This window comes from Natrix helvetica, assembly GCF_964273705.1.
Source record: "Natrix helvetica genome assembly, chromosome: 1".
Taxonomy (NCBI): domain Eukaryota; kingdom Metazoa; phylum Chordata; class Lepidosauria; order Squamata; family Natricidae; genus Natrix; species Natrix helvetica.
This window is the reverse complement of record NC_138548.1, coordinates 168,238,108-168,253,622: the sequence shown is the minus strand read 5'-3', so window position 1 is coordinate 168,253,622 and position 15,515 is coordinate 168,238,108. Positions and strand designations below refer to the sequence as shown.

At 37.8% G+C, this 15,515-nt stretch overlaps 1 protein-coding gene across 1 annotated transcript in view; it reads left to right on the top strand.

Moving 5' to 3' along the window:
- Positions 1 to 15,515, top strand: part of TTN (titin) — a 311,080-nt gene that overhangs the window by 72,864 nt on the left and 222,701 nt on the right. The window contains exons 47-58 of the mRNA XM_081956298.1: positions 4,557 to 4,669; positions 5,159 to 8,458; positions 9,306 to 9,584; positions 10,625 to 11,188; positions 11,621 to 11,902; positions 12,009 to 12,287; positions 13,192 to 13,470; positions 13,564 to 13,842; positions 13,962 to 14,249; positions 14,357 to 14,635; positions 14,759 to 15,040; positions 15,180 to 15,458. Coding sequence (XP_081812424.1) covers positions 4,557 to 4,669; positions 5,159 to 8,458; positions 9,306 to 9,584; positions 10,625 to 11,188; positions 11,621 to 11,902; positions 12,009 to 12,287; positions 13,192 to 13,470; positions 13,564 to 13,842; positions 13,962 to 14,249; positions 14,357 to 14,635; positions 14,759 to 15,040; positions 15,180 to 15,458 — 6,503 coding nt within the window. The remainder of the gene's footprint in view (positions 1 to 4,556; positions 4,670 to 5,158; positions 8,459 to 9,305; positions 9,585 to 10,624; positions 11,189 to 11,620; positions 11,903 to 12,008; positions 12,288 to 13,191; positions 13,471 to 13,563; positions 13,843 to 13,961; positions 14,250 to 14,356; positions 14,636 to 14,758; positions 15,041 to 15,179; positions 15,459 to 15,515) is intronic.

Below are 15,515 nucleotides of genomic sequence, written 5' to 3'. Positions count from 1 at the left end.
GTTGAGAAGAATCTGGAATCTAGAGGAACGCTTGATGAACCACATCAATACCTTAATGTGAATAAAATAGTTTTATTCTAAATTTACCTAGGAAAAACTAGCTGTCCAAGATAGATAAAATAAGATTAAATCCCCAGCAAGGCCAATAATTTATAAAGAAAATATCTCTATATAGCTAAACCAAGAATAAATTTAAAAACCAGTAATGAAATGTATGCATTCAGCTTTTCAGTACATGAATAGTTCTTATACTTTCCTCTCTATACTTCAAAAGAATAACATAATCTCAGAATCAGTGGAGGCAATGAGATTTATTCCCAAGTAAGGTTGCATAGGATTTATAGTCTAATCATAGGTACATAAGTCATGTTTTCAAGATAACATACTGTAGTTAAGTCATATGTTCAATAAAACATATTCCCAATTAAATAGATTCACAGTCTTGGGCTACAATCATTTATATACTTCCCTGAGGATAAATTCTGTTGAAATCCATTGAGCTGATTTTGATTAAATGTGTACATGGTTGCATATTAAGATCCAATCTTGTACTCACTCATATAGGAGTAAGCTCTATTGCATGCTGTGAGATTTATTTCTTAATCTACATGCATATACTTGCATGTTTACTATATTAAAAAGAAAAATGTCAAGAATTAGTATAGGCATTAACATGAAAAGCATGTTAACTGTTTGAACAACATTTTAGCACTTCAGAGAAAATAAGCTAGAAATGGAAAAAAGAATATGCCAGGTATAGTAATGGCAAAACAATTGCTTTAAAAATTAAATGACTATTCCTGACAGTTATAGTTGCTCATCATTTATTTCCAACATTGATATTTAAAAGTAGCAAGATAATTTATACTCAAAGTAGTGCATTTAAATACTCATTTATGTATGGGTGTGTTCTTATTTCTATATGCCTTGTGCTTAGTCAAGGGACAATATTTTTGGCTTTAGGCCAGGGGTGTCCAAACTTGGGAATTTTAAGACTTGTGGACTTCAACTCCCAGAATTCCCCAGCCAGCTGGGGAATTCTGGGAGTTGAAGTCCACAAGTCTTAAAGTTCCCAAGTTTGGACACCCCTGCTTTAGGCAGTACATAATCTAAATAGGAGGCTCCATTGCAGTAAAAATATAAAATAATTCTCATAACTATTCAAGAAAATATAGTTGAAATTTTTTTTCAAAATACCATCCGTTATAAACACAGAATATTTAAACCAACTTCTGAAGTTTTGAATTGAAATACTGTACTGAAAATACTTCTGGGAGCTAACTGCTAGAGGAGCCCAATTTAATCAAACTTAAGTATGAAATGTAATGTATAAACTAGACATATGTTCCAAAATTTATTAATAATTTCTCCTCACACAATCATGGGAGATACAAAACTCACAATTAACTTAAAAATGGATATTCACAGAACATAAATAAGTAACTAAAGTTGGACCCAACTAATTTGAAAAAGTTGGTTTTTGGAAAGAAGGATAGAATATTTGTACGAGTGTTAGTTTGTTTGTTTGTTTGTGTATGTGTATCATTTCCTTCTTTTCTTTTTAAAGTCAGATTGCTTGAGATAGATCAAGGAAAGACGAAGGTGGCCAATGCTAATGTTAATTTTATACTACTTCCCATTTATTTGTAATATCTAATCTTATTGATTAAAATTTATGCTTAAACAAAATTCAGTTACAGTATTTTAATATTGTGCACCTATATATATTAAATTTAAGATTTAAATTTAAGATAAGAATGTTCTTTGGTTTGATTTTGTTTTGCTAATTTGAACTATCCAAATAGATATACAGGATATTTTAACAAACCTTGATATAAATGATAATTGGTTAATAATATTAACAACATGCCAATAGCATTTAAATAATATGCATGATGATCTGATAGCAGAACAATTAAATAATTAATAAAACATAAAAACACGTAGATTAAATGAAGTGGTATGAGAGAAATAAATCTACCTGATCCAACATTGAGCTGGGCAGAAATTACAGAGGAATTAGTGTTCACTGCCATTCCCCTTATTCAGTTGAAGTGCCAATGTCCCTGAATATCAAAAAATATACATTGCACGTATTTTGCTGTCTAACATCAAAGAACATAAATAATTCCTCTTGGGGGGAAAAAACTGACTTCTGATTTTCAGCCTATGATATTGCTGCAGAATATGATCTTGCATTTATAGCCCTAATCTTCCCAAGGGATAAAAATGTGCAGCCATAATGTCTGTGTGTTTGTTCTGTTAGGAAGACGGTAGGCTATGAACAGGTAGAAAACTCTTTACCCTGCAAGGTCTGGATAGATTCATGCTTTGCCTATTTCTTCTCCTGACTCCGAGAAGAACACCCTTTACAAGGGGAGAGAGAATTAACTCTCCAAAATCTGCTACTCAGGCCCTTCTTGATAGCTGAGATGTCCTGCCATTCTCTGATCCCAGTTTAAAATTAAAATTATGGTTTGTGGGTAACTGACCAGGAAAACCACAGTGCAAAGCTGAAATAATGGCTGCTGTGAAATCAAGCCAACACACCCGGTCAAACAAAGGGGTGCTTTCCCTCAAACTTTCATTTAAGCTACATACTTTTTCAGTGTCAAATCCAATGTCTTTTGGGGGTTTTCTTTTTTGCTTTCTTCACAGGGTACTTTAGTAAAGCCATTAAAACATATTTCATTTGTCCATGATCTATGTTACCTTGAAATGCCAGTGTATATATTGTTTTAATAAAAGTATAGAACACAACACACTTGTTCTTGTCATCACTGAGCATGCTTTGATTCCCCCCCCCCTTTTAATTCAGGTTTTAGGCCATGTGATGGGTATGTGGATGTCAATCCTTTTCAGTCCTTTTAAACTTAAAGATGGGACACCCATTTGCCCACAGACGTCAAACTAGAAATAAGGCATGATTTATTGAGTTGAACAAAGGGTAGAATGTTGCAAATCTTTGCAGCTATCAAATCAAAACGCACACAGACACACACTCAAAATATTACTTTACAAATTCTTTGTTTAAAAGTATGTCAATAACGTCAGTGTTATTTCTAGATGACTAGAATCAGCTGTCTAAAGAAAAAAGGTGAATGATTCAGGAGGGAAAGCAGGAAGACTAATCAGTCTGGCGCAAATGCAAGTTGATTTAAAAAAAGAATGTTTGTGGTGAGATCCAAAAGAGGTGTTTAAGCATTGGGGAGGGGAATAGAATAGCCATAGCACTTAGATGGATAAACTGCTCCACAGTCTTTTATAGCACTCTCTAAATAGTTTACAGAGTCATCCTATTGTCCCCAACAATCTGGGTCCTCATTTTACCAACCTCGGAAGGATGGAAAACCGAGTCAACCTTGAGCCGGTGATAATTGAACTGATGGCAGTCAGCAGAATTAGCCTGCAATACTGCATTCTAACCACTATGCCACAACGGCTCTTTAAGAATAATTTACTCTTATCCTTCCAAGGAAAACTTGGTCAGCTCAAATCCATCTAGACAAAAATGAAATAGTGGTGTTTTCCTGAATGGATGTGCCTTTCTACTAGAGATCTACAACATTATTATTAGCATTATTAATGCTTTATTTTACACAATTCAAGATAGCTTGCATAATAGTCCCACCTCTTATTTTCCTCATAACAAGATCCCTATGAGGTGGATGGGCCTGAGAAAGAGGAATTGACCCAAAGTCACTCACCTGGCTTTCATGCCTAAGGGAGGACTAGAACTCACAGTCTACCCGTTTCTAATAAATCACTTAGCTACTACACCAGACTGTCTCTCAACCTACCTGTGTTGTTAGCTTATTATTGAATTATAATTATTCCAAATTACATAAAAAAGTGAAATAGCAATAGCACTTAGGCTTATATACCGTTACACAGCCCTCTCTAAGCGGTTTACAGAGTCAGCCTACGGCCCCAAACAATCTGGGTCCTCATTTTACCCACCTCGGAAGGATGGAAGGCTGAGTCAACCTTGAGCCTGGTGAGATTCAAACTGCCAATGCAGATCACAATCAGAGGTGGGCTGCTACCGGTTCGGCCTGGATTGGGCAAACCGGTAGTAGCGGCAGCAGGAGGCTCCACCCACCACCCCGGACGCTTCTGCGCATGCGCAGAAGCATTGCATGCACAAGCAGGAGCGCGCCCAAACCAGTAGTAAAAAAATTAGCAACCCACCTCTGATCACAATGTGTACCTTACTAAAGTAATTCAAAGGCTGTTTACGTTTCCAGTATCCTTAGATCTATAAGTACATTTGCAAGAAAAAAGATTATTACAAGTTGAAGTATAAGGTTCAATATAAGAATTGAACAATATTTTAGTTAATATTCGTCCCACAATATGGTTTTATTTAGGACTTTCTCTTCTTCAAATAGCCGTTAATCCAGCAATAGCTTTCTTCTTCCTCTTGTATCTCTAGGCTGCCTGATAGTGTTCTTGAGAAGTATTTAGAGCAACTTTCCCAGGACATAGGATTGATTCATGGAGAGGGGGGAAATTGGTGAAAATTGTTTTCAAATCTCATACTTATGTCCCCACAGTCATATGATTAATATTCAGATGCTTTGCTGGCAGCCGGTGCTTATGACAGCATCACGTGACCATCATTTGCATACTTCACAATTGGCTTACAACACAAAGAGTCAATGTAGAAGTTGGCAATAAAATTGCAAGACCCAGTCACATGGTGTCTCACTTAACAACTACAGGTGATTTGCTTAATAATCACAGCAGGAGTACTTTAAGTCCAGCATGGTCCTGGGATGTTTCACTTAATGAGTGCATCACTTAGTGACAGAACTGACAGCCCCAATTGTAGTTGATAAGTGAGGGCTACCTGTATAAGTAATCAATTTGGTTAACGAAAGCAAATAAATCCCTTCACCTTCTAAATCTTTATTGACTCTGTTATCTTGTATTTATGGCATAGTTAATAATTGGCTGTCAATGATATAACAAAATTGGAATCTTACCTATATATTGAATGCAATATTCTTAAAAAAATGAATGTTTGTGTTGTCTTGCCGTATTATCACTGTGTCACATTTTCTGAAGTATTGCCATAGCAATTGTTTTATAATTACTAGGAATAATTTTTCAGGAAAACAGTTTAGTAAAATTTAAATAATTTTTTCCTATACAGAGATTTCTAGCTCTGTTACTGTGTCTGCTGAGGAAGAAAGCATCAAGAGTTTCAAAAGTGACCTACAGTTATACGATAAAAATACAACACAAGAACTCGGGCCTGAAAAATCAATTTATTCCAACAGTTTAGACAGGAAAGAGGAGAAGAGGAATATTCCAAGTTTCCTCAAGCATGTGTCCAATGTTGAAGTCAGTGTAGGAGACCTAGCTAAACTTTCTGTTACTGTTACTGGCCGTCCAAAACCTCAGATACAATGGTTTTTCAATAATATTAAAATAACATCATCTGCAGATTATAAATTTGTCTTTGATGAGGAAAGCTACAGCCTCATTATTCTTTCTGCAAACTTCGAACATGAGGGAGAATATACTTGTATTGCTAGTAATGTTTATGGCAAGACAGCTTGTAGTGCTTATCTGAAAGTAAACCCTAAAGGAGGTAGCGCAGAATCAGAGATAATTAGAGCAGTTTCCACAGAGATGATAGGAGGCCCTCAGTCTCCGCATTTTGTTAGAAAACTAAATCCTGCTCATTTTGTGCAAGGTGCTCCAGCTGTGTTTGAATATAATATAACTGGAGAGCCAGCTCCTATAATTCACTGGTTTAAGGGAAATGACCAAATTTTCTCAGGTGTACATTATACCATTATCCATAATCCAGATGGCTCTGGGTCTCTGACGGTGAATAACTGTGAGAGGGAAGATGGAGGATTATACATTTGTAAAGCAAGCAATATCTTAGGTGAAGCCACAAGTAGCGCTGAACTTATTATCGCCCAAGATGTCCCTGATGAACTTCCATATGTAGACCAGAAAGCCATGAAGAGAAAATCTACTCTTACTGAGGAGAAATATGGAATACGCTTGGATGAATCTCTCATATTCTCAGCTCCAAAAGCTGGAGAAGCTATCTCAGCCCAAGAATCTAAGCAAGAGGGGTATATTTCTAGAACGGAGACCATCCAAAAATTGTCCAAGGAAAGCTCTTTAGCAGTCTGTGTACATAAGTCAGAGAAAGGGGTACTAGTGCAGGAAGAACAGAGTTTCCAGTCCATTATAGCAACCCAGCAACATGAGATCAATGAAGCTCTTACAGTAACCATTCATAACATGGGCACACCTGAGAAGATTCAACCAACCCAAGAGTCAATAAAGGCAATGCAGGTCTCTCTGATTGTCTCTGAAGAGATATTCTCCAAAGAAAAGACTTTTGAAGCAACTATGGAAGAGCTGCAAAAAGGCTCCCTGAAGCATGACAACCTTACGAAAGCAAACCTCATGGCAGAAGAAAAACAGACACTATCCCATGAGCTCACCAAAACAATTCCTGAGTTAGAAGGCACAATCCTAACAGAGGTACGGAAAGAAAGTAGAAAGCCATTGCATTTGCCCATTGGGTCTGAACAAGCAACCCTTCCTAAAGAAGAGTGTTTTAGTACTGAGGTACCACCAGAAGATGACGTGGTGTCTACCAAAAGCAAAAGTCTGCTTTACAGCTTAATAACAGAAGAGCAGCTTCCCACAACCAGTGAAGAAGCTAAGCTTCTTTCTCCCCTGGAGGAAGTTGTTAGCCTGCAGCTTGTCAAAGAGCCTGTTTCTGTTTTGCATCTCCAGATCAACGATACCGAGCAAGTGTTGTCTAAGGAAGACATTTTGACTTTACCAAAACCTGAATGTCAAGCTGCGGTACAGAAAGCAGAAACCATGATTAAGTGTACCACAACTTGGGAGGAACAGAGTCCAATCTCTGCCGATACACTGGGAGCCATTCAGGATGGGATTGCTGGAGAAAAATCTTTGGCTACATCAGAGCCTCAGCTTCAGAAGTGTTTGACTGTTGTGGCAGAAGAATGGCTACTTCCCAAAGAGCAAATTCTTCCTCAAATGGACACAGAGAAGAAAGCAGCCCTGAAGAAGGATGACTTTCAGGTGGTTATGCAGGCTTCAGGTATCACTGAACCGAGGGTCTTAGCTGCAGGCCACATTAAGCCATTTAAGGATGCTGAAGGCAAGAACTGTGGGGTAGCCTCTGAGCCCAAACTAATTTTGGAAACTGTGTGTGTTGAAGAATGTAGTGTTCCTATCGAGAATGCCAATCTGTTAGAAGCCACAGAGCAAGATTTTGCAGCACGAATCCAAGAAGGACAGTCAGTCAGGCTCCCATTAATACTAGAAGAAAAACAGCCTTTCAAGGAAGAACACCTATGCCAACTCACAAGCCCAGAAAGTCAACATACGACAGTTCACAAAGAATCAAGAATAGTGATGGGAGTGCCCCAAACTCTGGAAAGCCAAACTCTTTCTAAAGAAAGTCAACTTGCACAAGAAACTCCAGTGTGTTGCAGCCTAGATATGAAACCGCCAGTAAGATGCATCTTAAAAACAGCTCTCGTAAATGAACACCTTTCATTTTATTTTGACACTTTCAATGATATAGAAAAGATTAAATTTAAAACTGTAGAAATAGTCAGAGAACCTAAACATACCCTGTTCGTCTGCCTTGTTACCAAAGAAAGTTCAAATAGTGCAGAAATAAGTCTTCCCCTTGATGGAATATATTCTCATAAGGTTACCATAAGAAATGAATTGCAAGCTCCATTTCAGCCTGTTGTTTATGAAGAAAAACACATTCTAATGGCAGATGAACCCAAAGTTATATCTGAAACTAAAAGCTGTAAGTTGCTTGTTATTTCTTTACCTTTCAGAGAAATGCACTTAGGTATTGTAACTGATATTCCCATTCAACAGCAAACAGTTGGGGATCTCACTGGTTACCTTGAGCCACAACATGCCAGAATTAGTGTTGAATCCAAAATACAGCTGGAGCAACCTGTGCCTGTCCAAGAAGTCAAAATTCTTGCTCTAAAGGAGCAAATTAAAGATTCAAAGAGTTCATCAGTGCCTTCCTCAGATGAAAAACCAACTTTCTCTCCAAAAGTGAGAGAAAGAATAGAAGAACATTTTGAGGAACATGACAAGGACACTCAATTATTTGAAGCTAATGAAGAAAAAAATAGAAGTCCCATCATAAACCTAAGTTTGTTGGACACTGTTGTTGAGGAAGGTGACAGAGTGAAATTTACTTCCAAAATAGCAAATGCTGAAGTGGTGAATTGGTATTTTGAGACTAATCTGATATTTTCAGGCAGTGAGTTCAAGTGTTTGCAAGAACATGACACTTACACACTCATAATCAACCAAACATTCAAGGAAGTACACCAAGGAAAATACACCTGTGAGGCTCTGAATGAAAATGGAAAAACTACAACAACAGCAACACTCACAGTTGTAAAAAGAGGTTGGAATATGAGGATGAGATATTATTTTCCTTCACTGATTTTCTAACTGAGTAGAATACATACACAGTCCTTATATTGATATCCAAAACAGACCTCCGTAGGGTACCACAAACTAATCACAAAATTCACCCTTTTGTTTTTTCCTTTATGTGCCTGCACTTTCACTCTCTAGTTCCTCATATATGCTAGTACCTACTTTAGTCTTTGAAATTATTGTACTGTATTTTTCATTTTTGGTAATATGATTACAGTACATTAATTATTATAATTTCTTCCAGAAATAAATTCATTTGTAATTCATAATTATAATATGTAATTACTTTTTTTTAAAAGAGTACATGTCTTAAAATTTCATCCCAATATCTACAGAGAAATTATTCACTCTTTTCACGGTTACAATAAGGGAGCACATACTCAGAGGAGGTTCCACTGAAAACTGTGGGGCTCACTTATCAGTAAATAAATATAGATTTTCCACTGGGTGTTGTGAATGTTTTTTCACTATTTCAACTTGCTTCTCCACTGTTTCTCCACTATCTGATGCAATTCTGTCTATCACATTCTTCGCTTGCTTGTCTTATTGTAGTAAGCAGAAAACGTAGTACCTTACAAAGCTCCACAATGCACTTCAGCGGATATTGCCACAATAACTGGTAGTTGTTTTTGTTTCCATTTCTAAACATCATTTACTTCTACAGTCAATTTTACTTGAATTGTGCACAGACAGAAATCACCCATCCTGTTCCAGTCACTGTATTAAATAGAGATTTGGCATGATACCATTTTGTTGTTATTCATATACATGTTGGTGATAACAACTTTTTTTTCCTTTGCTTTCAATTTTAGTTGCACCCATACTGAGAAGAAGGTTAGAATCCCAAGAGGTTGCTGTGAATCACCTTGCTAAGTTTACTTGTGAGATTGAAATGGCACCAGACGTACGATTTCAATGGTACAGAGCAGGACGGGAAATCTATGATAGTGACAAGTACACCGTTTATACAGCTAATTACACATCAACTCTTCAAATCCCAAGACCTCAAGTTGTGGACTGTGGTGAATACACCTGCAAGGCATCCAACAAGTATGGGAGTGTGAGCAGCACAGCTACATTGAAAGTAACTGGTAAGGATGGTGCCTGAGCTTCAATTTGCTTTCTAGTCACATATTTGGGCATTATTTATTGTTCAATTCTATGGTTTAATATACTGCCAAATATAGTTTTGAAGAATGGAGAGAAGGTAGACTAGTTGACCAGTCAAAGTGCTGCAATTTATCATGTTTTTTTTTTTAAATGACCTGTTTTTAAGATGAAAGGAAAATAAGCATATAATTTGTTAGGATATCCTAATTAAAGTACAAGCGATGCCTAAATCAATATCCATAAGTCTCCATGCTGGTGGAATGGGGAGGAGGGGGTCAGCTGGAATGTCTACCCTCTTCCATAGAACATAATGGGGAGAGGCATGTAGCATGAATGGGTTGTGGGTAGACACATTTTTCCACCATATTCTTCTCAAAACTTTCTTAAATGTCTTGTCTCCTAAAGAAATTATACATTTAAGTAATTCATCCAATCAAAAATCTACATATTGTAGATGCCTCTGGTTTGAGTCACTACCTGTATATTATGAAACCCAGCAACTTGAGACAGGAAATCATCTCAAAATAAATATCTTAAGAGTCACCTTTAATAAATAAAAGATAGGTTACATGTGGATATTTCTCTCTTTTAAAATATTGGTGTCAGTCTTTTAAGGAAATTGCTTATTACATCTTTAAAAAATGCTACTGTAAGATTTCATGCAACCCTCATTACAGGATGGTTCTGGGATATTGATAAACTAATAACATGGCAACCCAATTTTGCAGGAAAATTACTCTTTCCGGATGAAATTCTAAGTTTTAAAATGCACATTGTGTCTAGAGATAATAATTATGTTATATATATATATATATATATATATATATATATATATATATATATATATATATATATATATATATATATATATATATATTGGCTATTGGGGATTTTTATTTCATGTCTATGTTTAGTCAATGTAAAACATGGGGAAATATTGTAACGATTTTCATTTTGTGGGAGAAAAAACAGTCTGATGTATTTGCCTAACCAAACAAGTCTCTTCCCCTCTCTTTTGCAGAAGCGTTTCCTCCAACTTTTCTAACCAGACCTGAATCTCTTACAACTTTTGTTGGTAAAAGTGCCAGGTTTCCCTGCACTGTGGCAGGCACACCTGTGATAGACACCGTGTGGCAGAAGGATGGCACTCCAATCTCTTCCACAGAACACTACAAAATTATAGCATCTGACACCAAGCATAGTTTAGAGATTGCACGTCTTGGAGTCAATGACAGAGGGGTTTACAGCTGCAAAGCCTCCAACAAGTTTGGAGCAGATGTCTGCCAGGCAGAATTAACCATTATTGATAAGCCACATTTTATTAAGGAACTGCAGTCTGTGCAGTCCGCAGTCAATAAAAAGATACGCCTTGAATGCCAAGTGGATGAAGACCGCAAAGTAACTGTCTCCTGGACTAAAGATGGCCACAAAATACCTCCAGGCAAGGATTACCGGATCATGTTTGAAGACAAAATAGCATCTCTTGACATCCCGCTGTCCAAGATTAAAGATTCAGGCACATATACCTGCACTGCCACCAACGAAGCTGGAAGCAGCTCCACATCTGCAATGGTAACAATCAAAGGTAAGAAAAGGATTGGCCCACACAATATTAATGCTCTTTGTGCTCTCTTTACTAATACTGTAATATTTACCTATCAAAATGAGAAGGTGGACAGGAAACATATTTAAAGGGGGGGGTCTGTTTCTTCAAGTTTGGTGCACTATTTCTATATCCACCATATGCTTTAAAATCTTTAGCTTTAATGTGCTTAGAGTAAACCACAAGGCTGGTGCAAAATAGAAGTGCATACATTTTAGTAGCATGGGTTAAAAAAAATCCTCCTAGAGAAATCTTGGTTACATGGTTTAAAAGTCAAATTTTGAATAATGGCAGGAACTGAAATTCAATCCAAAACTGATTGTATGCGTCTAAATAATTTGTGTTGTACTCTTCGTATTAAGTTGATCTTCTAAGAGCTTGGGGGGATTCTTTCTTTTTGAATTCTTTCTGTAGACCCACCATCCTTTGTGAAAAAAGTGGAGCCCTCTTACTTGTTGACTCCAGGAGAGTCAGCCCATCTTCAGTGCAAAATCAAAGGGTCTCCTGTGATCCAGGTGACATGGTTCAAAAATAACAAAGAAATTAGAGAGAGTGACACATCCAGGATGTCCTTTGCCAACAACGTGGCTGTGTTAGATATTTCCAACATGAAAGTGGACGACAGTGGAAGTTACTCATGTGAGGCTGTTAATGATGCTGGCAGTGACAGCTGCAGCACTGAGATTGTTGTAAAAGGTTTGTTCTTCTACTCACGGATGCTTTCTTACGGACATACTATTTTCTAGGCATGTGTTAATTTGCCAGCTGCTAATTCTTTATCCCTACTTTGATGGTTTTGTAGAACCTCCTGCTTTCATCAAAACTCTTGAGCCAGCTGAACTAGTGCGGGGAACAAATGCCATCCTTCAGTGTGAGGTTTCTGGCACCGGACCATTTGAAATCTCATGGTTTAAGGAAAAGAAGCAAATTCGCAGTAGTAAAAAATACCGCTTGGCATCCCAAAAGTCTCTTATCTCTCTGGAGGTCTCTTCATTCAATAGTGCAGATGTTGGTGAATATGAATGTTCTATAGCAAATGAAGTCGGAAAGTGCATTTGCAGTGCAACATACATACTGAAAGGTTAGTGAGAGATCAAGAGGGCCGCACATATCTTTTAACATAAGCAAGAAGGACATTCTTTCTTGGAAACAGTTTTTCTTTGCTTAACCATTCTTTTATTGCTTTTCTTTCCGCATTTTGTGGCCTACAGATATAAGCAAAAGAAAGTGTCCTTCAAATGATCCCCAGAGTATGAGTGTTTTGCCCATGCAATATTTCAAAAGACTTAAATGATCGCTTTGGGTTGCAAATGGGTACCTGGTCCAGATCTCTTATTTGCATTATTAGAGACACTTCTTTCGGTTTCAGGATTCACTTATGTGAAGAAAGCAGTTTTAAGTAGCTCACATTTAAGATAGTTACTAGAGGTTTCAGGCACAGTTACACATGAGATAAGCACCTTCATGATGAAATGGAAGAGGTTTGATGGTTCAACAAGGTAATGCTGTTTCAGAGCCGCAAAATGTCCAGTTTCAGCAGCAGCCAGACAGTTTCTTCCCAGGATTCCGATTAAAAAACTGGGGATTAACAGCCTGGCAGGGAACAAGTTATGTGCCTTAAAAGAGAAAACAGGATAGAATAGCACACAACAACCCACTCCTGTCTTTGATATATAATATGAACACTATAGATGTGCCAAATGCAAACATTTCTATCTTGGAACTACATTTACTACTCCTTTAGCTCCCCTTTCCACAGAGGTAAAATGTTGCATGTGAAACATTTAAGATTACATGGCAAGCAATAAATTCTTTCCATCAAGGCTGTAACATTCCCTTTTCCTTTAAATCTCTTTTGGTATAGTTATAAAGGATATGATAAATACCACATTACAAGATCTCTCAATTTTCTTTCAAAAGCCTGACATACGGCTTGTGTCTAATGTGAACTAATAAAAACATTTTCCCCCTTTATTTCAAATTAGAGCCTCCATCTTTTATTAAGAAAGTTGAAGATGTGACTACGCTTGCTGGAGAGACCGTCTTTTTGCAGGCAGTTGTGAAAGGCTCAGCTCCTCTTTCTGTGACTTGGATGAAGGGCAAAGACATTATTAAAGAAGATAACAAAGTCAAAATTACCTTTGAAAATGGCCTTGCCACTTTGGAAATTTCAGGTGTCCAGATTAATGCTAGTGGTAAATATACCTGTCTGGCTGAGAATGATGCTGGAAGTCAAACTTGTTTTGGACAATTAGCGGTTAAAGGTCAGTTGAGGAACATCTTAACATCTCACAATCCCTACCTGGGCAGGTTGTTTGTGTTCACTCGGTAATGATGACTGTTTAATTCTGTTTTAGAACCTGCCACAATTGTTGACAGAGCTGAATTCGTGCAGGTGACAGCTGGGGACCCAGCAATTTTGGAATACACAGTTGCAGGCACCCCGGAGTTAAAAACAAAATGGTTCAAAGATGGAAAACCTCTGGTTTCCAACAAAAAGTATAGAATCAGTTTTAAAAACAACGTTGCCCAGTTGAAATTCTACACTTCGGAATTACATGACACTGGGGAAATCACCTTTGAAGTTTCTAACGACGTTGGACGGAGTGCATGCACCACCTCATTCAGTGTGATAGGTTGGTAGACCTCTTTAGGCTAAGAGATTGCTACTGCAATTCTCCAACCAATTCCAACCCTTTTGTGAAATGCTTCTTGTATTACATTGGCTTTCTTTCTTTGCCTTGCCTTGAAATAGATCGTACACTTCCTCCATTCTTTACCAAAACTTTGCGGAATGTTGACAGTGTGGTTGGGGGCACCTGCCACTTGGATTGCAAAGTGTCAGGCTCGCTTCCAATAAAAGTGTCTTGGTTTAAACATGACAAAGAGATCACTCCCAGCGCCAAGTATGCAATGCGGTATGAAGAAGGCTCAGCGTCCTTGGAAATAAAGAAATTGGACACCAAGGACGTAGGGGTGTATTCTTGCAAAGCAACCAACTCTGCAGGCAGTAAAGAATGCAGCGGCGCTTTGTCCGTAAAAGGTTTGCCATCTTTTCTGCCTTCTTTTCTTGGTGTTTCTTTCCAAAAAGTGTTTGTCACCCATTATTGACTTACCTTTTCTCAAATCTGTCTTTCAAACATTGTACAGAACCACCTAGCTTCGTAACAGAGCCAGAATCTCAAGAAATATTGCCTGGATCAACAGTGCGCTTGAAGACTACTTTTAAAGGAACGGCACCATTCTCTGTGCAGTGGTTTAAGGGTGATGCTAAATTAACCACTGGCGGAGCTTGCTATATCATGACAGAAGCCTTCTCAAGCTACCTGGAACTCTATGCAGTAAAATCTTCAAACTCAGGCGTTTATTCGTGCAAAGTCAGCAATACGGCTGGCTCCATTGAATGCAGTGCAAACTTATTTGTGAAAGGTTTGCACTCTCTCTCTCTCTCTTATTACCTTTTATTTGGGTGGATATCTGAAACGTAAGATGTTTGCCTCTTACTTTAACGTCGTTCTACAATTCTTTCAATGGCTCTCCTTCATTTCACAGAACCTGCTTCTTTCTCGGAAAGGCTGGAGCCTTCACTGTTATTTAAGAAAGGAGAATATGCCCAGTTGGACTGCAAAGTGAAAGGCACCCCTGAACTTAAAATCTCTTGGTTTAAGGATGATCGAGAGATTAAAGAGAGCGACAAGTACAAGATGACTTTGATGGAGGCTACAGCAGTACTCAGCCTGCTGGATGTCACCATTGAAGACAGTGGTGTATATATGTGTGAGGTGAAAAATGATGCTGGGAAAGAGACCTGCAGTAGTATGGTGGCAGTAAAAGGTGTGTGTGTGTATGTGTTTGTGTACATGTATCTTAAACACTCTTCTTGACAACTTTTCTCAATAAGACTATTTTGTCTTGGAAAGATTCCAAAAACAATTTACCATGCCTACTCTCTTTCTTCTGTCTTATACTTTAGAATCACCATATTTTATCAAGGAATTTGAACCCAGGGAAGTATTAAGAGATGCAGATGTAATACTGGAGTGTGAGGTCTTAGGTACTGCCCCACTGGAGGTATATTGGCTAAAGGACAACAAGCCCGTGAGGAGTAGCAGGAAGCACAGAATAACCACTGAGAAATCATTGTTTAGCCTCCAAGTGTTCAAGTTTGATTCTTCAGATGCTGGGGAATACCAGTGCAGGGTAACAAACGATGTAGGAAGCTGTGTCTGTAGCTCTGAACTGGCCCTGAAAGGTTAGTGCTACTTGGAAAATCTATCTCTTTATGCTAATATTGTTGATGGGTGTCAGT